The 22,394-nt window shown below is 47.8% G+C and overlaps 1 protein-coding gene across 1 annotated transcript in view; it reads right to left on the bottom strand.

Annotated features, from left to right (window-relative positions):
- Positions 1-22,394, bottom strand: part of CACNG2 (calcium channel, voltage-dependent, gamma subunit 2) — a 117,711-nt gene that overhangs the window by 17,906 nt on the left and 77,411 nt on the right. The window contains exon 2 of the mRNA XM_008583855.1: positions 962-1,045. Coding sequence (XP_008582077.1) covers positions 962-1,045 — 84 coding nt within the window. The remainder of the gene's footprint in view (positions 1-961; positions 1,046-22,394) is intronic.

Below are 22,394 nucleotides of genomic sequence, written 5' to 3'. Positions count from 1 at the left end.
TTTCGATGAAACCAGATTCCAGGCTGACCTGAGAGCTGGGTTTGATGTTAGGAGTAATTATTGAAAGAGACAGGGTGATCCATATAATAAAATGCCTCCTACGTGTTTCATCAACATGATGTGAGGGTAATGTTCACCACTCTGCTGTGGGGAGGGAAGGGCGCCTGGGAGCAGAGGCGGGGTGCTCCTGGGCGGAGGGCAAACCTTGTCTGGAAGAGCTGGCCTGAGAGCTTTCCTGTCCCAGGCATTGAGGACTCTCAGCCCCTCTCCGGGAAATCCCTTTCTTGGCAAACGGGTAGCCTTGTTAGTTTTTGCTGATGCTTGAGAAATTTCCTTGGCGCCTCAAAATGCTTTCTCTTGATAATATGTCTCAGGTGGATTTAAGATCGCAGCTGTTACATCAGGATTTAACTTTGACTTGGCTTGCGGGAGAAGAAAAAAAAAATCTTTTTTTTTTGCAGCAGAAGTTCCAATCTGGCACTGCCTGATGGGTTTCTTCAGTCAATTTCTCAAGAAATATTTAACCGAGCTTTTATTATGTGCCTAGCGCTGGGCTGAGAATATAATGGCAAACAAGACAGGGAGATTCCCTGCCCTAGCAGAGTTGGGAGATAGTTACTCAAATAGACAAAGACCCCACAGCATGAAAAAGTGCTGTGCCCCAGGAACCCACGCAGGAGGCACATAGGGCTTCCTGGAGGAGGTGATGTTTCAGCTGAGACCTAGAGGATGAGTAGGACTTTGCCAGATGCAGAAGGGGAGAGAAGGGTGTTGTTGCAGGCAGAGGGACCAGCATGCATGAAGGTTTGCCCTCCAAAAGGGAGGGAATGAGAGAGGCTTGGCCTTTTCCTGTCCTCTGCTGTGTCAGGGGCTTCTAGATTGGCCTGGTCTTTGGCTCCCTGAAGTACAGAAGGGCAGGACCCACAACTGGTGGGGATATTAAAAAATTGTGTGCACTCACGGAGGAAATATTCTGCTGTGTCAGCTTCGTAATCTGCATCCTCTGGGAAGTGATCGATTTGCTTGCACAGACCTTTGAAGTTCCCTGCAAAGCAAAGGGAGGAGCACATGAGACATCACGCTTTCTGGGGGCTTAGGACCCCCCTGCCTCTTCCCGACTTCTGGCTTTTCTGAAGCTCGCTCACCCTCTCCCTCGCCCCTGAGGGAAGGTACCGCTTTGTGTGTTTGGACATCTGCCTGGTGAATCAGAACACACACACCCGCAGCCCTGCGGAGAGGATCTAAAGCCTAAGACTTCAAAATGCTACCTTCACCCCTGCATTGAGGCTTCCGAGGATTAGCTGAAGCTTGGCAGCAGCGGAGCTTTGATTTGGGGCTGGGGACTGCCATCGAGGAGGCTGATAACTGCTCATCATCCCATCTCTGTGCCCCACACTTGGCTGGGAGTCACCCTGCATTTTGTCTGTGAGAAAGAGCAGGTCCCTTTCCAAAGAAGGCAGCCCCCAGACTGACACCGACAGACATTCCCACAGCCCCTGAGACGAGCCTGCAAAACACTTTCCCATCTGCCCTTGCATGAAATTCACCATCCCCAGTCCCCAACAGCTCTGAAATTTTTGGGGGGTGGGGGGATTGACCCCCACTGGGGGCTGGGCCCTCGGCTGGGTTCTTGAACCACAACTCATTTTGGCTCTACCACAGGCCACTGAGAGGGGTAATATAATCTTCATTTTACAGATGAGAAAACTGAGGCTTAGGGGGGTTAATGCTTTGAGTAAGTACTTATGGCTGGGAGACGGAGGGCTCAAAATAATGCCTTTTGACTCAGTATTTTCTCGGTGATTGCTGAGAAGGTGAGAACTGGCTCAGGTGAAGACCCTAGCACAGCACCGCAGCAGTGAGTGAAATGTCGAATACAACTTTTGGAAAAACCGATGGACAGAATGAAATTCACAATCACCAGAGTGTCAGTCTCCTGAGAGCTTCCTTTCTCACACACTGTGTCCCCAGCACCAGCTCAGGCACAACAAATGTCTGTTCCCTTTCTCTGAGCCTGTGCTGGGAAGGAACACACAGTGGTGACTGCCTGGGTCCAGCGCAACCTCATTGAGTTGACTCAATTTCCTTTTCTGAAAGCAGAGATGACAGGAATTCTTCCCTTGCAGATTGTCGTGGAGATGAACTGAGTTGTCATGTATAGAATGCTAGGAACAGGGCCTGGCACAGTAAGTCCTTGTGGGCATTGATGTGACAGAGAAATGAGCTCTGACTATGTTCAGCCACACTGACATATCGGGTTTTTCTGTGACAGTAGCTACTATTACCTGATTAATACGGTCCTCAATACGTGTTAGCAATTTATTTTCTTACAGAGTCCTGAGATTTCATATCTCATAAAGCAGAAGTAGGTTTTATTATGTACTAGAGATAGATATTATTCAGGAATTTGAAGGCATTATTACATAGACCTGTATATATTATATATACCTGTGCATGTAGTACACAGGTATACTTACGTATTATATAGCAGTATAAGCACTTTAGGTATTTCCAGCTATTATTATATGCTACATATTATGGAGAAGAGGGTTGAACCCCTGCCCCCATTCACACATGAGCTGTCTCTGTCAAATTCACCAACTCTCCTGCCTTCTGCAAGAAAAACAACTCCCCAGAGCACACTGGGACTTCTGGAAACTTTCCTGAAGCTTTGGAGGGTTACTCAGAGTGGTGTCCCTGGGCTCTGCCTTTTCTTGCCGCCCCCCGCTGTCTCCCCTCTGTCCTCCTCCTGCCCCTAGTGACTGTGCCCTCTACCCCACCATGCACCCTTCTCTTCCTTCTCCAGGAGAAAAGTCTTCATACCAGCTGCTATGAGCATAAAAAATTCTCCCTATTAAAATCACAAATCCTTGTACTTGAAAAGCACTTTGCAAAGCACTTTCATTTTCTTTCAATTCAATCTGACAAATATTTTGGCAACTCGGTGCCAGGCATCTTTATAAGGACTCCGTGCAGGAGGTGAGGCTGGGAGAGACGTGCCCCGAGGCTCCTAACAAATTGGGGACAGAGCTCAACCCAGAGCCAAGGGCTCATAGGGGGTGCCTCCCGTCTCTGCCTCATGCTGGGGCCACACCCGCACTGCTGCCCACGAAGCCTGGCTGCTCTGTGGACTGTGGGCTCCCAGAGCAGTGCCTGGCACAGGAGAAGGGCTCCAGAGCTGCTGTGGGGAGACTTTACGAAAGGATCAGCAGCCCAGACCCCTGCTCTGAGGCCCAGACTTGGGTCTCCAACTGCCTATTTGATGTCTCTTGGAGGATGCTTTAAAGGCACTGTACTCTCAGCAGGTCTGAACCTGAACTCATGATCTTTCCCTCAAGCCTGGTCCTCTGGAGGCACCACTGGCTTGGTGCAAGCCTGTGCCCAGTGCAAGCCTCAGCCATGTGCAAGCCTGAGCCCAGCTGTCACCACCGACATCTCTTCCTCCTGCCTGCAGCTTCCATCCTTCACCACGTCTCGTGTGTATTAGCTCCTTGCTCTCTCAAATGCACCAATGTCTCTCCATCAACAGCACCACCCACCACCAGGCCACTATCCTGCTGTACTGATGACTGCTGTAGCTTCCCCACTTGCCACCTGCACCCACTGCCATCTCGCCTGTCAGAGTAATCATGGTGATCCTTTGAAAATGAAAATTTGACCATGCTACCTCCAGCTTAAAACATTCCACAGCTTCCCAATGCTCTCAGGGAAAGCTCTACATCTTTAACAGGGCTTGACCCCAAGCTCCTTCTCTGGTCTCACCTCTCACCCACTTCCTCCCTCTCTCTGCATCTTGGCCCACTTTCCTGCCATGTTCCTTCCTACCACAGGACCTTTGCACATGCTAATATTGCTTCCTCAGCCCCCACCACATCCTTAGTTGTCTCCTTCCCCTAAAAGCCCCCTCTGCCCTCCTGTACTGCATCATTAGCTGGCTAGTGCTGGCTGCTCTGTATTGTGGATTGTGATGTCGAGGGAATGTTCCAGTAGAGAGGGAAGAAGTGATGACCTACAGAGAGGAGGGAGAAGTGCAGGAGCAATGTGAGAGGGGATGAGCTCCAGGACTCAGTGCAGAGTGGATAGTGGTGTGCCAGGAAGGCAGGTGGCACCTGTGGGTGCAGGTGTGGGAATGGGAAGACACGGGGGGAGCTCGGGACGCTTCTTTTCTGGCTGCTTCTATTTTCCTGATGAAATGGGAAGCAGGTCCTTCTGCTGAAAGTGAGGAGGAGGAAGGGTTGGAGATTTGAGGAAGGAGGAAGGGAAGTGAAATTTTCTTCATGAGAGTGGGAGGAGGAATGGAGCAGGCTGTGAAGTGTGTGTGACAAGAAGCATATGTGTCGGTGGTCTGAAGGTCCCTCTGGAGATTCTGTGGTTTTCTCTGGCCATATTCTGGGTACAGGTGCAAAATAGTTGGTGAGTTGACTTTAACCAGGAGGGGGGTTTGTGAGGGGAGTGCAGGAAGGGGACGGGCGCAAAAGGCAGATTGTGGACGAGGTACGGTTATTGGTAATGCCAAGGTCAGGGGTGAGACCACCAATGTGGGTGGCTCAGGTTGGGTGGAAGCAGAGACAACATTCAAAGTATTTGGCAACCAGAAAGGTTATACAAATTAATATATAAGGCAAAACTAAAACGTTGCTCTTATTTTCTGTATATGTCAAGTATATATTAAGAACTGTCTACCAAGTTAAAAACTGAAATGCAAGTGATTCATCAAATTACTCTAATAAGTCTCAAATCACTGGTTTGTTTTAAGAAATTATTGGTGTGATCTTTGGATGATGAGACTGTTACGGGATAAATGACGGCCCTGTCTGGACATGATTTGACACAGGGAGCCACACCAGATGCTTCCAAAACTTCCCTGTGACAGTAAGAGTCATTCTGTCTCAGTGGGTACAAAATGTTCTCCTAGCTTGTCCACTGCTGTTCAATAGGAGGACGGCTCCATGAAACTGGCCCTTGTGCAGGGCAGCTCCAGGGGACCGGGGCTGGGAATGGGCGTGGAGGTGCAGGGAGTGGTAGGGGGAGTGGGGTGGGGAGGAGGGCAGAGCCTCGGAGGGAGCACTCTCATCCGGCCACTCAGGGCCAGCAGGAAGGTTCTGCTTCTCCTGTTGGCTCCTGTGCCCTTACCCACCCCCTGTAGGGCCAGATGTGCCCAGGCTGGGCCTCAGAGCTGGTAGAGCTGCAGGGCCTTAGAGCTCAATCCTCCACCCACCCTTGGGGAGTAGGGAGAGGAGATGGGGCCGCCTCAGTTCCAGCCCTTCTCTGCCCATCACAACCCATGAGCACCCAGCCCTCTTCCCTACACTCAGGGGGTACTGACTGGTACAACACTATTTCTGTATTTAACAACCAGTGAGGTAGGATTGGTGCAGGCTGGCTGGGGAGTGAGGGGTCAAGGCCAGGAACTGGAAGGAATGTCTGCCTGACCGTGGCTTCTCCGAGGATGACTGCAGGAGCAGCACCAGACAGGGTGCAGCCAGCCTGTGCCACACTCAGAGAATGAGGCAATGCCTGGGAGTCAGTGAGTGACTGCAGCCAGGAGGGAGGCAGGGAAACAGTGGTGAGCAGCAGGGGGCAGGGAGGCCCAGGGTGTGGGCATTCAAACATCCCATGTGAGAGGTGGCAGGGGTGCTGAGTCCTCATTGGAGAGCCAGATTCCATCAGAGCAGGGAGAAGAGGCTGCAAATATAGGGATCCTGCTGACACCAGGACATACATTCCAGAGGGCCCAGGGCAAGGATTTGGGAGGCGGGGGAAGTTGGAGATTGGGTCAGACTAGGGATGAACAGAGCCCTTGGGAAGCAATGGGTCATGAGACGTGATGGGGAAACTGGGATGCAGGTCGTGGTGAGAATGGTCCAAACGGCCTCTGAGACCAGTGGTGGCCATGAGCCTGTGAGGTCGGCTGGAACGTGTGGGGTCTCCAGGAGCACTTGGAGCTCTCTGGGCCCTGGATTCATCTGACTGTGGTGGTAGTGGCCTCAGAAGAGGGGTGGTAGCAGCAGCACTCAATCACTACTGGTGAAATTTAAGTTTTGTAGGACATCTATGTCAACAGACATCACTGCGGTTAGTGAAGAGTAGTAATCTTGTGTCCCTGATGCCAGCCTAGAGTTTAACTGTACATCTTTCTGGTTGGTGGTAATCAAGCCCAGCCGTTGTGATGGCTTCAGGCACAGATGGATCCAGGTGCTCAGAAATCTGGTATCTCTGTCTATCTCTGACTTTCCTCTCAGTTGGCTTCTTCCTAGGCAGGCTCTCTCCCCACAGTAGATATTAAAGGTTGGCTAAGCGCCTGGCCCTGGGGCAGTGGAGTTAAATCTAACCTGATCTCTGCCCTTCAGGGACTTGTAGGGGGAAAGACAGAAACTACAGAATTTTCTACAGTGCAATGTCTCACATCCTGTATTAGAGGGATGTACAAGCCCTTATGGGAACACAGTAGTTGAGCTAACATTTATGTAGCACCAACTGTGTGCCATGCTCCGTGCAACCTCCCGAGGACACAGAGAAAAAGATATACTTTCCATCCTCACAGCACTTGCAGTCTATGGTTGGAGACAGAAAGCAGACGCTGTTGTGTGGCAGGGTGTGTGTTGTGACAGAGGAAGCAGAATGTGTCTGGGCACACAGAAGGGGGCATGTGTGTGTGTGGCATGTGAGTGTGTGTGTGTGTGTGTGTGCACATGTGCACGTGTTGGGGTGTGATGAGGGAGTGGTGGAGGGGTGAGAAGGGCTTTCTAGGAGGAGGGACAAGCACGAGCAGTCAGGGAAGTGCTGGACACACAGGAGGGAACAAACTGTCTCGGGGGTCAGAGAAGGTTCCTCAGGGCAGAGCTGGGGTAGCGGGTCTTGAGAGAAAGCCAGGAGGTAGAGGTGTGTTGCCTGTGCCAGCTCACAGGAGCCAAATGGTAGCATCTCTTCTTTTCATTAGTAGCTTGAAACCAGCCATTGTGGGAGTATTTACACCACAGCAATTGGCAAATGCTACAAATCAAGGCCCACCCCCCACCAACTGCCCAGGTCAGAGAGCCGGTGGTTAAACATTTACCAGCACACCCCTGGATGAAGGGAAATCCTGATGAAGTCTCAGCTGTTGCAAAGTCATGACAAATGAGTGGGATTGGAGGTTTGCAGAAAGATTGGTCCCATTTAGAGGGCTAGATGGTGAGTGCAAGGGCAGGAGATGAAGGGAGAGGTGGACAGGACCAGGCCCTGCAGAGTCCAGGCTAAACTGAGGGGGGGTGGGCGTCTCACTGCCTGTTCCCCCCACAGGCAAAGGCTTTGAGCTTTTGGAGGAGGGGGGTGTAGGGGAGACTCTCCCACCACAAACTAAAAGGAATTATCCAGCCAAGGGGCTAACAACCATGCATGTCCAGGACGCTGCATCCCAGGGGGCAGCAGTGGCTTGCCAACCCCAAAGCCGAGTGACTTCAGGCCCGGCCGAGGCGGAGAGGCCAAGGTCTGTGCCTCAGGCTGCCACAGCTCTGTCTCCAGGAATTTACCGTTTCAGACTGGGAATTCAGCTTGCAGGTATTAAGCCGTTTAAAAGGAGTTTTCATCAGCTCTGCAAAAAGCACATTAATATCTCACACCAACTGCTGTCTTGTTTCTTTAGATACAATAAGCTCCTCATAAACCTGGTCATTAGGGGCTGAACAGACGCTGTTTTATTTCCCACATATTCAGGGGAAGATGGAGGAGCAGCCCGGGAGCCAGGCGGGGGCACGATGGAGCGGCTGGGGCATGGGGAGGAGGCTGTCTGAGTAATTTTTTAAGTGAAGCAAATGAGGGGTTTGGTGGGAGCTGATTCTCTGTGTTTTAAACCTTTCTGATTCTGGCTTTCTGCTTTCCTGGCAGGGTCCTCCCTATCAGTAGGGATTCGGGAGACCTCAGGGAAGGTGGGCTGTGCCTGGTGAGCTCCTGCTGGAATCCCAGCCCCCAGCACAGCACTGCCTTGGCTGGTGTTGGATGCTTTGACACAACAGCCTGTGTGACTGTCCTGGGTTTGCTTGTTTATTCATCCATCCATTCATTCATTCATCCATTCATTCACTCAGTGGGTAGTTTTGAATGCCTACTATGTGCTACACACTGGGCAGAGTTAGAATGGGGTAAGAAGATGTGCCTGCCCGCCCTGAATCTGCTCTTTCTGTTTGATCTGAGCTCTTACCTCTCAGAAGTCCTCAGCTCTCAGGGGCTGACCACAATCATGAGCACATGATCATACAATCCCTGTTGTTTCTGGTCCTGATCCTTGTTTCCATGGCTACTTCTTAGTTCTTTATGTGTGATGTGGGGAAAGAGATTGGGCTCTGGACTGAGCAAGATCTGGCTTCTAAGCCTGGCTCTGTTAGCTCTCAGCTGTGTGGATTTGAGCAAGTTATGTGACAGCTCTGTGCCTCAGTATACTTCTCTGTAAGAAAGCGATATTAGTCCTTGCCTAGGGGCAGGGGGATTACTTCTGAAAACTCAAGGAGATAATGAAAGCGAAGGCCCCAGTGCAATTCCTAACCCAGAGCAGGCACTTAATAAATGTAGTCTGCCTTTTCTTTCTTCTTCAAATGACACCTCTTTCAGGAGGCCTTCCTTGATTGCCCCCCAGCTGGCAGGACTCTTTCCTCCCCTGTGCTTCCATGCAGTGCTTCTCAGATTTTAATGGGCATAGGAATCACTTGGGGATCACATTAAGCCAGATTCTGATTCCTTGGGTCTGAGGTGGGCCCTGAGACTGCGTTTATCATAAGCTCCCAGGTGGTGCCCATACTACAGGGCCCCTGGGGGACCACACTCTGGCTAGGGCAGCAGAGCTGTTGAGCACTTTGTATCTGCTTTGATCTGTTCTGTATTTCTTTTGGGAACAAATAGCTGCAAGTCTGTAAGCTCCTTAAGGGCAGAACTTCTTTTAGAGAGTTTTTTGAATATACCGTGTTTTCCTTGATTCTAAGATGCTCATGGGCACATTTCAATGTTTCTGACATCAGGAAGTGTCTTATAACTGATGGGTTCATTCACAGCAACGTGTCTCTTTTCTCCTGAAAAAATCATTATTACATTGATGGCGTGCCTTTAAATGAGTGATAATGGCTACCTGACAAAACTTGTTGAACAAATACATGAGTGAGTCAGTGTGTGTGTGCACGCACACTTGTGTGTGTGGGCAGGGAGCGTACCACACACCTCTATTCTCCTAAACACGTGAGCATTGGGCCAAACATTAGTACCCCTGGAGCATGAAGATCTTTTGTATTTCTCTTATGAAAACCCTATTTGATGATATCAAAATAAGTGTATACACCACAACTCAGAATTTTTTTTTTTAGAAATGTGTGTTGGAGAAATATATGCACAAGGAGATGTATATAAGAATGTTTATAAAAGCACTACTTATTACAACAAAAAAACTGGGAATAACCCACATATCTATTGTCAGAAGAATGATAGCACCTTGTAGTATATTAATATAATGGGATATTATACAGCAGTGAAAGTGAATGGATTACAGCTGCACATGTTAACACACTTGAATTCTACAAACATAACCTTGAACAAAAATAATCAAGCTGCAGAAAAATAAACATGGTATGATTCCATTATCACAAGGTGAAAAACACATACAATTAGGTTATGGATGGTTTAGAAATACATGCGGATGTGGTAAAACTGTGAAGTCAAGCGAGGGAATGACAAACATAAAATTTAAGAGTGTTTGTCTGGGGTGGGGGATGGCACACAACTGCTTCAATGTACTGGGGATGCTCCACTTTTTAACCTGGTGGTGAGCACACAGGTGCTCATTCTACTGCTGTTCTTTACACCTTGCTGTGACAGAGCCTGCTATCCATTTCCTAATATCCTGTTCTCTCGGTCTTGCCAAGTTTTGCTGGGACATATAGTTTCCGAGATACAGACTTTAGTTTCAGCCTCCCTTGCAGCTAGAGGTAGCCATGTGACTATGTGCTGACCAATGGGATGTAAGTAGAAGTGTGAGAGCAACTTTGGAGAAATGTCCTTCAGGGCATGGGGCATGCCCTTCTCTGTCCTATCCTCTTGACACAAGGACTATGGAGCTCTAGCCACCATTTTGGACCATGAAACAACATTGAGAATGAAATGCTACATTACAGTAGAATAAGATAAAGCGTATCTGGACCACACCACCATGGAGTGTCCTACAAGCCCTGGACAACGTATCACCAGAGTTGTTCAATGAGACAAAAATAAACTATCTATCTTTTTTACTTTAGTTAAAAAAAAAAAGCCTTGTAGCCAAACCTAATCCTAATGAACACAATCATACATGTTAAAATAGTCTTTTTAACATCTTGTTTATTTGCTTTTAAAAATAACTTTTACTGTGTATATTTAAGGTATACAACAGGATGTTGTAAGGCACATGTGTAGTAAAATGGTTTATATAGTGGAACCAATATGCATATCCATCATTTGACGTAGTTACTAATTTTTTCCCCCTGTGGCAACAGCAGCTATAATCCACTCATTTAGCAAAAATCCTGAATATGATACACTGTTATTAACTATAATAGTTGCACACTAGATCTTTTTACTTCTTCATCCTACATATTTGCTACTTTGTATCCTCTGACCTACATCTCCTCATTTCTGCACCCTCACCCCCCACCCCACCATGCTGGTAACCACTGTTTTATTCTCTATCTCTATATATTTGACCTTTTCTTTTTTTAGATTCCACATATAAGTGAGATCATGTAATATTTTTCTTTCTGTGCCTGGCTTATTTCACCTAGCATAATGTCCTCCAGGTTCATCCATGGTGTGACAAATGGCAGGATCTCCTTTTTTAGGGCTGGATAATATTTCATTGTATATACGTTGGTGCTTCAAAAAGTTCATGGAAGATAGAATTGAAAGATAATATAAATCTTTTCATGAACATTTGGAAGTACCCTTGTATATACCATAGTTTCTTTATCCGTTCATCCATTGATGGGCACTTAGGCTGTCTCCAGATCTTGGCTATTGTGAATAATGCTGTAACGAACATGGGAGCGTAGACATTTTATGAGGTGGTGATTTCATTTTTGGGGGGTGTATACCTAGAGGAGGGATTGCTGGGTCATATGATAGTTCAATTTTTAATTTCCTTAGAAACTTCCATACTGTTTACCATAATGGCTGCACCAATCTACATTCCCATCAACAGTGTGCCAGGGTCCCCTCTTTTCCATGCCCTTGCCAACATTTGTTCTCTCTTGTCTTTTTGTTAATAGCTCTCTTAATAGGTGTGAGGTGCTATCTCATAGCGATTTTGGTTTGCATTTCCCTGATGATCAGTGACGCTGAGCACTTTTTCATGTACTTGCTGGCCATTTTTATGTTGTCTTTGGAGGAATATCTATTCAAGTCCTTCCCCCATTTTTTATTTGGGTTAAATGTTTTCTTGCTATTGAGTTATAGCTGATGATCAGTGACGCTGAGCACTTTTTCATGTACTTGCTGGCCATTTTTATGTTGTCTTTGGAGGAATGTCTATTCAAGTCCTTCCCCCATTTTTTATTTGGGTTAAATGTTTTCTTGCTATTGAGTTATATGAGTTCTTTACAAACCTTGGATATTAACCACTTATCAGATATATGGTTTGCAAATATTTCTTTTCCCAATCTGTAGGTTGCCTTTTCATTTTGTTGATTGTTAAAATAGTCTCGCATATATATTTAATATTAAACACATTTTTAAAAACCACATTTCTGGGCCGGCCCGGTGGCGCACTGCTACAGTGCGCCGCTTGGGAGTGCGGCGGCGCTCCCGCCGAGGGTTCGGATCCCACGTACAGACCGGTTCCCGCTCACTGGCTGAGCGAGGTGTGGGCGTGACACCGAGGGTTGCGATCCCGTTGCCGGTCCCGGTCCGGTGTGGGCGCGACACTGAGGGTTGCGATCCGTTGCTGGACACGAAAAAACCACATTTCTAAGAAGGCAATCTGTTGATCCCTCAGCGCTTGGCATATAGTAGGCACTCACTACATGTCCACTGAATAATGAACGAATGAATGAATTAAAAGGTGTCTCAATGTTACAACATCTCTGTTCAGGATAAACTTTACTACTGTCCAGTGCCAGCTGTTGTTGTGAATAAGGGAGAGAAGTAGGAGGGGGCACTGCTGAGAAGTAGCATGTGCCAGGGGTAAGTCAGTCTTGGACAAAGGGAGGCAGGAAAGGATGCAAGATGGTGAGTTTGTATCCCCACAGGAAGAATGTAATAGATCCCAGTGAAGATAAGTGAACCAAGATCTGTGGGTCCTTAGAGATGGTGGAAGAGGCCCCTGAAGTTGCTGGTCAGGGCCACACACTGGGGGCTGGGCCAGGGGATGTGGGCTCTGGGTGTGTAGGAGGAGGAGGAAAAAGCTTGGTTGACCTGAACTTGGCTTTGCTGTCGCTGGTTGGTGGGTGATATGGGCTCAATCTCACTAGGACTGAGAACTTGGAAGGATCTGGGTTCTAAACTTTAAGGCCCTTTTATCACAGCCTTTCAGCTGTGCCCCCCAGGGTAGTGCTGACACTGGAGCAGGCCACCAAGGGACAGAAATGAACACACACCCTGGGAAGCTTTCATGGTACCCAGGAAAACCTCAGACCCGATTCACACTACAATGTAATTGAAAGCCTGTTCCTGATGAGGTTAAGGGGCCTCCACACAGCTAACGAGCCAACTTAAAATGTAATCCGTAAAGCTGACCTGTAGGTTTGGGTGTTGTCACAGGCCATGAAGAAACATTGGGTCAACCTTCCCAGAAGACAGTTCAATTCAGTTCAACTCCTACTACTAGAGAGGCAGTGAATCTCAGTGGTTAGGCTCACAGCGTCTGAATGCCTGCTACCTGGGTCGTATCCCAGTTATACCACTGAACCTATCTGAGCTTCAGTCTCCTCATCTGTAAAATGGAAGCCAGGAAGACTTACACGGTTGTGAGAATTGCATAGACCACTGCATTGATTGCTTCTCAGCCTTTTGGCTGAGATCAAGTGTAAAACACTGCACTGAGAGGGCTTAGCACAGTGTCTGCCACCCACTAGATGCTTGGTAAGCGGTAGGTGTTATTGCCTTTTGCTGGGCCCCATGGTGGGGGGTACAAAAGGATCACACACAGTCCCTGCCTTCAAGAAGCTCACAGACTAGTAAGGTAGAGACCGGTGATCACATTCTGTTGTATGAAGAGAGCATTCCGAGGGAGTTATGGGAACCTCATATGCTTAGATCCTATGAAACAGGATTGTTCAAATGACTCTGTCAACCCTGGAGTTCCAGGAGTAGGCGGATAATGAATAAATACTGTCATGTGCCAACAGCTCTAAATTCATCTTAAGAGGCCCTGTGGTGTGGCTGAGCTACTTGCAAGAGATCTTGAATTTGAGTTCTCTTTCTGACATTTATTAACCATGTGATCTTGGACAAATTGTTCACTTTTCAATTCAGTATCTCAGCTACTCCTCAGATTTTATTGAGCACCTACTAGGTATTGTTGAGCTAGACACTGTGATAGAGAGAGGATCTGTACAGAAGGGTTCTCTGTCCCCCAGAACTACGAGTCTAGTGAGGCCTCCAGACAAATAATTAACACGTATGACCTGGAGTGAAAACCATAAGGACAGCGATGGTGATGGCTGGCTCAGGGGACAGGCTGCTGTGAACCGGGCACTGGGTTAAGCACTTTGTCTTTAATTCTCAAAAAACCTGTTGAGGAAAGTACTATTACTTTCTCCACTTTAGAGATGTGGAAATGGAGGTACAGAGAGGTGAAGGAATGCATCTAAGGAGTCATTGCTAGTATGAGCGAGGGAGCTGGGATCTGACCCCAGGCAGGGGATTCTAGGTGTCCACTATGCTATGATGTCACAGCAGAGCACAGGGTGCTGGGCGGTAGGGAGGATGCGTGGCTTGTACTGGGAGGTGGTGGGTTGACAGGAAGGCTTCCTGGAGGAAGCACCATCTTCAGTCTGTTTGAAGGACTGAAACTAGATGGTTGGGCTGGATGTGTGTGTGTGTGTGTGTGTGTGTGTGTCTGTGTGTGTGTGTGTATGTGATTGTGCGCATGTGCAGGTGCATACCAGTCAGGAGAGATAGCAGCAATGGTGGGATTATTCAGGGCCTCAGAAGCCACTCAAAGTATGAAGTCAGGAGCAATGGGGAGCCACTGAAGGGTTTCGAGCAGGTTGATGTGACCAGATTTGTGCTTTAGGATGGTCGCCCTGGTGGCTGACTGGAGAATGGATTGGAGGGGCAAGCCCAGATTCTTCCATGGAGTGACGAAATGCCAATGGCCTTTCTTGCTTTGCAAATTCCACCTCAAGTTCCTGAGCACAGATTTCCCCAAGCTCTCCTTGGTTCATTTTCATGGCTTAGGCACATTTGGTTTTGTGACAGAGCAGGCCAGAGTGGTCAATTGGCAGAGGTACCACTGACCCATGGGGGTGGAAATGGCTTGTGCTGTGAGGACCCACAGGCCCAGGGATGCTCATTTAACTGCACTCTCGTTTCCACACCAAAGACACTCTACCGCTCAGCAGTCTTCACGATTTCTATTGTCTGCTGTGCAGAATCAGGCATTCCTTGCTAGGTCCAGTCAGGCCCAAGGTTTTCCATCTTCTCTGCTCTGACTCTTCTATTATGCTGCCTCTCCCAGCTGAATTAAGCTCTTTACCCTTCTCTACCTAACACGTCTGTTTTACTCTGGAGGGCAGAGCTAGCAGACACGGGTAGGAATGTACAGGCAGGGCCAGGACTAGCGTGTGGTGCCCAGGGTGCAAAATCTAAGGAGTGCAGTGAGTATCTGCAATTCTGCACCTTGATTGCCTCCCCGCTAGCCTGCACCTGTGTAGGGGAGGAGATGTCAGGTTGGTACCTGTGTAAGTGTTGTGGTTTTCAGAACTATCTTCCAAGGCAGTGAGCTCTCTGTCACTGGAAGGATTCAAGCAGAAGGTGGTCGGCTGCCTCTTTGGGATGCTTAGGAAGGAATTTCCACAGTAGTTAGGATTTTGATATTCCTTCCATCCCTTAGAAGCTAGGATTATAAGGAGCCTTCCCTGGTCCTCACAGTGCAGAGCATCCTCTCCCTCCTTTCATCTCTGCTTTCACCTCCAAGATCACTCTTCTGGCAATTAACCACAGGCTACCTCACGACAACTCTTGTATTGCTGTCTTGTCTTGTTATTTCAAATTTCACGAGCTTATGTGTCATTTTACTAATTGAATTTCATTGAGGAAGGGGATTGAACGGTATACTTTCTGTCCTCTCTCTCAGTGGGCGTGGGAGTCTCTCTAATATTTACTAAAAATCCTCTCTGTGCCAATACTTCACGTATCACCTAATTTAATGATCACACCTGCCCCGTGGGCATGTTTTATTAATGAACTCATTCTACAGGTGAAGAACTAGAGGCTCATAGAGGTTGATAAATGTTAGCTATTATTTTTAATAGAGACTTGGGACTGATGCTATCAGACTATCTGGGTGTGTAGCCTTGGGCAAATTGCTTAACCTCTTTGAGCCTCAGTTTCCTTACTGTAAAATAGGATAATAACATTACCCATCTCACAGTTTCTTGTGAGGGTTAACTACGCTAATGTACATGTAATACTCTCAGACCAGTGCCATAGCAAGCTCTCCACACACTCAGCTATTATTAATTACTGTCATTGTTGCTGTCACAAGAATGGTGGGCCTTGTCAAATCTAGAGAAAAGAATGAACAGAACGTGAGTCTTAGTGTTTCCAAGTGTTTAAAAAAGATCTGGACTGGTCACCTGGGGGGAAGACTCTCCTGCAGAGCTTCTGATCTCCTCAGCACTGTCCCTCTCCCCAGGAGGGAGAATTCTGCCTCGGAAGCCATCCATGTAAATGGGATGTGGGTCTCTTATGAGTTTCACTGGCAGGAATCAGTCCCCCAGAACTTGATCATCTTTGGGGCAAGTGCAGAGAGGGTTCTCTAGACTACAAGGCTGAGGGCAAGAGTTGGCCTTTAACTATTGATTAATTAATTGATTAAAAATGCTTTGGCAGCCTTCTTTGTACCAAGCACTGTGCTGCAGAAGCAGGCAAGGATGAGGAAGTCAGAAGGTTGGCTCTGAAGCCGTCACAGTCTGAAGGGCGGAGAAGGACAGAGGAGAGGGCCCAGGGACTCTGGTTCCCCCACTGCCAGCCTGTATATGGAGAGGAGCAGACAGAACAGGTAGGCCACCTTCTGCAGCTCCACTACAATGCCCAAGAGAAAAGGGGTTCCTAAGGGATAGGAAAATTACTGAGAGAAGATGCAGCTGATCCAGACAGCTCAGTGAAGACAAGGACCAGGGATGCTGAGTTGGAGCCCCCAGTCGTTGCACACATGTGGAGGAGATGGAGGCAGCCCTTGGGGGACTGCGAGGGCCTCTGCCACCCTTGCTGAGCAAGATGGGCTCTGGGAAGAGGTGCCCTGCTGGTGTCTCTGGCCTGCAGTTGGCTGCTTTGGTGCTGTTGGGAAGGCAATCACTGTTTGCATTTCTGTCATTTAAAACAATGTGGTGTTGTGACACTGCAATCTGAAGATAAATGTTTAATAAAGGGACTCAATTTAATATGATGTCAGAACTTAATTAGATCCACAATGCACAGAGGGCTTTGCAAGCCCTTCAATTAGGAGCTACTTAAGGGTCTTGTGTGTGGGTTCTGCAGCACCCTGAAGAGGCTGTGGGGGCTGGGTGTGCTTCCTAGTCTTGAGGACTGCCCTCTGCAGATTCTGGCTGAAGGGCATTGCTTTTTGGCACTTCATGTAAAGGTGATGGGGGGTCCTGGACCATTCTGTGCTTGGAGATCTGCATTTGCTGGGATTGGGGCTGCAGCATGTGACTGTAGAATGATGCAAATGAACCTGGCCTACCTAAGGCTCGAGGTCATGACCCCTGGTCAGGTGCAGAGGACAACCTCGGACAGGGGAACTATCTTTAAGCCCATTTGGTCCTGAGCGCAGCAGCACTGAAGGTCAAGGCTGCTGAAACCCTGTAAACAACCATGTTGTGATCCTAGCCAAGACTGACATTCTGCAGGTATTGACCAATATGGTGACACTGATTGTCAGTGTGGGTTGATAAAATGCCTGCAGTCCAAGCACCCCAAATGTGCCGCTTTCTCCGCTGCTCTGGCCACTCTGGGCCCTCCTTCTGGAACTCTTGGACCTTCCTAGCAACTAAAGGGTTGGAGCCTGACAGGCTGGTGTCCCCAGAATGCTGTTCCAGCACCATGGCCAGCATCCACTCTGTCTTGGTGAGGGCCCAGGCCTCAGTTGTGGTGAAATATGTTGACTATCCCCCAATTCCAGCTTGTAAAAATGACAGCAGTCTGGGTGGCAAGTGAGAATAGACCTTCAAGTATGGGCTTCAGAGTCAGACCCCCTAGAATTCAGGAGGCTCAGTGCTGCAGCTATGAGTTGTATTAATTAAAGAACATAAACAGTGTGGGTGGTTCCAGGGTGTAACGGTTAGCACTTTAGATTCAGAACCCAGCAATCCAACTTCAAGTATCAGTAGGATATTTTTAATGACTATAGAATCTAATGTTTAAGAGTATAATATCTGGAGAAATCAGACTGTCTGGGTTCAGATCTCAGTTCTGCCACTTATTAGCCATGACCTCGGGCAAGAGATGTCAGCTCTCAGGCCCTCACTTCCCTTATCTGGAGAATGTGATGATAAGTACCTACTGGGTTGTTGGAAGGATAAATAAGCTGATATTTGTAAAGGACTTTGAAGAGTACCTGGTGCATAGTACAAATTCAATAAATGTCCACTATTACTATATTATTAAGTAGAGTGCCTGAAACAGAGTAGGTGCTTAAAAAGTGGTAGCAACTACAACCACATTGAGAATTGTCTCTTGCTCTGCCTAGGGTAAGAGTCCCCAGTCTCCTGGACCCTCACCAGTATTTTTCATTGCCTTTATCACCCAATGTTTTCCATACTATTTATAGTTGCTCCAAAATCTCATAACTTTTTGGAGGAGAGAAAGCCATCCCATAGTGATGCTTCTTTCCTCATCCCTCCCAAGTGGCCAGCATCTGCCTGGTTATTTGGCTAACCATAGTCTCCACCACAAGCATATCCAAAGAATGCCCTCCCCAGGTCTCACTTTCCCAAACATGCCACCTCTGCCTCCTTTCAGGCTATGCCACCACTTAGTAGGCACCTGATAAATTTTAAATCAGTGAATGAATGAGGAAACCCAGACCAAGTAAGTCTTTTGTCTTAAGCTTGGGAGAGGATGCTTTTTACCACAGGTTTAGTAGCTGCAGACATTTCGTCAATTAGACATGCTCTTTTCCACTAATACTGCAATTTCCAAAGTGTGATGCCAGCCCTGGGAGATGCTAGTAGGAGATACAACATAAAGGGATGCCACAGCGAAATAAGTTTGGGAAATGCTGGGTTAGATGAAGTCAAAGGCTTTTCTGAGCTTTTAGCACATTAATTGCACTGTCAAACTCTAATTTGGGAATATAGTACAGAATCTTTCCAAAAATTTATGTCACTACAGACTTCGTGTGTGTGTCTCTCTGTGTGTGTCTTTCATCTCATCAGGCTCGATTCTTCGGATCACCCTTTGGGAAACAATGCACTAAATAAAACTTGGATTTCACACCAGTACTTTCATGTAGAGCAGAGGGTAATGAAAAAGTAGAAGACAAAGTTTCCCAACACCTCTTTTCCCCACTCAAATGCTCCTATGGGAGGCATTTCTATACATGTCCCTACAGTCAGCATCTGCCAGCCTCCGCCGTGCCCTGTTAAAGTCACATGACCCACCTGGCATCTTGATGTGCCCTCTTACCCTGGCATCTGGGCCCTGCGGTTGCCTAGTTTTCTTCCTGCTCATTTTCAGACTCCTCTGCAGGCTCCTTTTCCTCCAATTTTCTTGCAAGTTTGTTGTTCTTGGGGGTCTTCCCTTGGTGCTCTTCTCCTTTCACTCTATGTATGGAGTGGAGAATCTCCTCGGAAACTCTCATCTCACATCTTCAATTTTCATCTACGTCCTGATGACCCACACATCTTGACATCCAATATCCAACCCAGACCCGTCTTCTTACCCCTGACTTTCTGGTGCTCTGGCTGCCCCCCAGGAGTACCCCACAGGTATCTGAACCTCCACCTGCACTTAGTGTCTATTTCCCCCACGGATCCTCTTCCCATAGGCTCTCTCATACTAAACCTCTCCTTCATCCAGCCTGTGTCCCAAGCTGCAAACCTGGGAGTCCTCCTTGTTTTCTACCTCTGCATCCCCACTCCCTCCTAATCGTCAATTCTTCAGCATGTCTTCAATCATCCATGCCTTAGCCCAGACCACTATCAGCTTTCCCTCTTTATTACAACACCCTCCAACCCCCAGCCAACGTCCCTGCTTCCCTCCTACTCACGTCCAATCTACTTTGCGCTCTGCGACCCCCGCAATTTACAAAAGCTGGAGCCTGAGCTGCCTCTCCCTCGATGCCTCTGACGAGGCCTGCAGGACTCACCAGGATTTGCTACTTCACTCCTCAGAAGCTGCAGGCTGCCCTAAGTCCCAGGACCCACCACGCCCTCTCCTACCTCTAGACTTTTCCATGGGTTTCCTGCCTGTCCTCCCCTTCCCACTTCCCTACCATGCCCTCCTCTCTGCCTACCCTTGGATACTCCCCACTGGTGCTTTAGCTCTCAGTTGACGCATACTTTCCTCTGGAAACACTTCCTTGATCACTGTTCTTCCCCCGGCATCCCCCCAAAGCCTGGGCTGGCCCCTCCTCTGTTTCCCACAGCACCCCACACTCGTCCATTTGGTGACACTTCCCACACTACATTGAAATGCCACGTTGGCCTGTCTGCTCCGCTGGAGCATAAGCCCTTTTAGGAGCTGCTGCGTTTATCGTGGTACCCTTAGGCAGGAGGTAGCCTGCCCGCCTTCTCTGGTTCCATGTGCCCAAGCTCCATCTCAGCCCTCGTCAGCACGACCGCAGAGAGCTGGCAGCGTGGTGGGAGCCACAGGTAGTGGCGACTGTGATACCATAATCAATTCTGCTGGGCTTAGTGTAGCTGGTGAGAGGCTTGTGGAGGGAAGAGATCGCACCTATCGACTCACATGAGGTCTGGGGATTTTCTGTGGTTTGCAATGATGCATTCGCCCATTACCAGCTGTGATCTGGAATTGGCAGCACTGATATATGGCCTGGGCCTACTGCATAGGGAGGAGGAGCTGCAGAGTCTGGAGGCAGAACCAATTTCTCCTGTTGCAGCTTCTCCTGTCCTCACCTCACCTCTTGAGCGGTGCCAGACGGACGACAAGGGCCTCCGTCACCAGGCACCATGACTCAGTTTACTTTTGTCTCCTTCTCTAGTGGATGCTTTCCCTTGGAGCAGGGACTACATGTGTTTTGTTCACACTGTATCCCCACCGCCCAGCCAGGGCCTTGGCCTACACCAGGTGCTCAGTAAATATCTGGGGAATGAATGAATTGCGTGGATGTATTTGCAGCCATAAGCCCACTACAGCATATAAAGCTATGCCTGATTAGTTGGGAGGGAAAGTGTGTGCACAAGATTTGTAATGATTGGCTGGAGTCTCACACATAGAAGACCAGTGAGCAAACTGCATGGATTGCTGCCCGGTGGATACGTCTTATGTATCTCACAGGTACCATGCCTATGGGGTCCTACCTGGTTTTGTCTGTGATGACAGCTACACTTGACTGCCACTCTCCCCCATCCACTCTGCTCCAGCCACACTGGCTTCCCAGTTTTCTTTGACCCACCAAGCAGGCTTTGCACCTGTGGCTCCCCTGCCTGGACTGCTCTCGGCCTGCATCCACCTGGCTGTCTCCCTCACTTCATTCAGGTCTCTGATCAAAAATTGTCTCAGTGGCATCCTCTGGTCCCTCAGCTGGGCTTATTTTCTTCTTATCTCGTATCACTCACTGATGTCCAATCACATTTTTGTTCGTTTGTGTGTTTACTACCCCACATCCCCACTTAGAATGAGAAACCTGCTAGGGCGGGGGCTTTGCTTGTTTCATTCCTGCAGCACCAGTGTCTAAAACAGCACCTGGCACATAGCAGATGCACAATCAATATTTGTGGCATGTATGAATAAATCTTTCAAATGCTGCCTGGTTTAGCCTTCTGCTTTCCAAAGAAATAATGCCATAATAGTGTTAGTTTCAAAAAAGGAACTCACTGATGTACTCTATTTTAAGGTAAGAATGTATGTTGATGTTCATTCTCTCATTTATTCTGCATGACTACATACGTGGTCGGTGGAATCTTCACCCCCCATTTTTGAAACCCGGAGCTCAGAAAAGTAAAATCATCTGCTTCGAAGACCTCCAACTCAGAAATTAAGGTCATCTGACTCCAAATCTGGTATCCCTTGAGTGACAATGTCCTTGAATTTCTTAACCTTTTGTTGCCTTGGTTTCTTTATCTGTGATATGGAGATAAGAAAAGTATACTCCTCATAGGGTTATGGTGAAGGTCAAATGAGTTAATGTGGTGAAATGCTTAGAGAAGTGCCTGGCACATACTAAGAACTCTAAATGTTAACTGTTGAATCATTTTAATATTGAGTTATTATTGAAATCTCCCCTTATTTGAATTTCATCTTTGAATTTCTGATGCATTTTTCATGCAGTTGCATTTTTGGTAAGACTTATATTCAATATCTGTTTTTTTGCTATAGAGATTTATCCTGGTGAGGCTGGACCGTGCAGTGTAAGGCGTTATGAACCACTGGACTTTACTGTCTCCAATGGTTCATACTGATCTGTCTCCCCAATGAGAGTGTAAGTTCCCTGGAGACTAGAAAGAGTATTGCCAGGAGAGGTCTGGACAAAGCCTTACTGTATTTCCTTTCTCATTTAGATCTGTAATTGATTAGAGATTGATTTTTTTCTGTATGGTGTGAGGTGCGGGTTGAGATGCATTTTGTTCCCTATATTGCTATCTAGTTGGCATGAGACCATTTTGTCCTGTTTGCTTGGCTCATAATGTTTTCCCTGCCTCGGCGAGCTATCTCCCTTCTCATGACCTATTTGAGTGTCCCATGTTCTCTGAGGCACAACTAAGGTCCCTCGTCCTTTATGAAGACTTTCCTGACTAATTCATTATTGATTTATTCCATCACGATTTATTTACTCCCTACTCTATGTCAAGCATTGTGCGAGGCATTGGGGGTGATAGGCACTGGGGAGAGAGTGGTGAATGTATCAGAGACCATCCCTGCCCTTGAGCATCACACAGGCCAGTAGGGGGACGCAGACATCTACCAAGTGGCAGTGCATGTGGTGGGTATTAGGAAGGAGAAGTCTGGGACTCCTGGAGAGATGTAACTAGGATGTAATCTAATCTAGGCATTCAATG

Source organism: Galeopterus variegatus, unplaced genomic scaffold (genome assembly GCF_000696425.1).
Source record: "Galeopterus variegatus unplaced genomic scaffold, G_variegatus-3.0.2 Scaffold3067, whole genome shotgun sequence".
In the NCBI taxonomy this organism is placed as follows: domain Eukaryota; kingdom Metazoa; phylum Chordata; class Mammalia; order Dermoptera; family Cynocephalidae; genus Galeopterus; species Galeopterus variegatus.
Note: the sequence above shows the minus strand (reverse complement) of the source record. Positions and strands in the feature narration are given on the sequence as shown.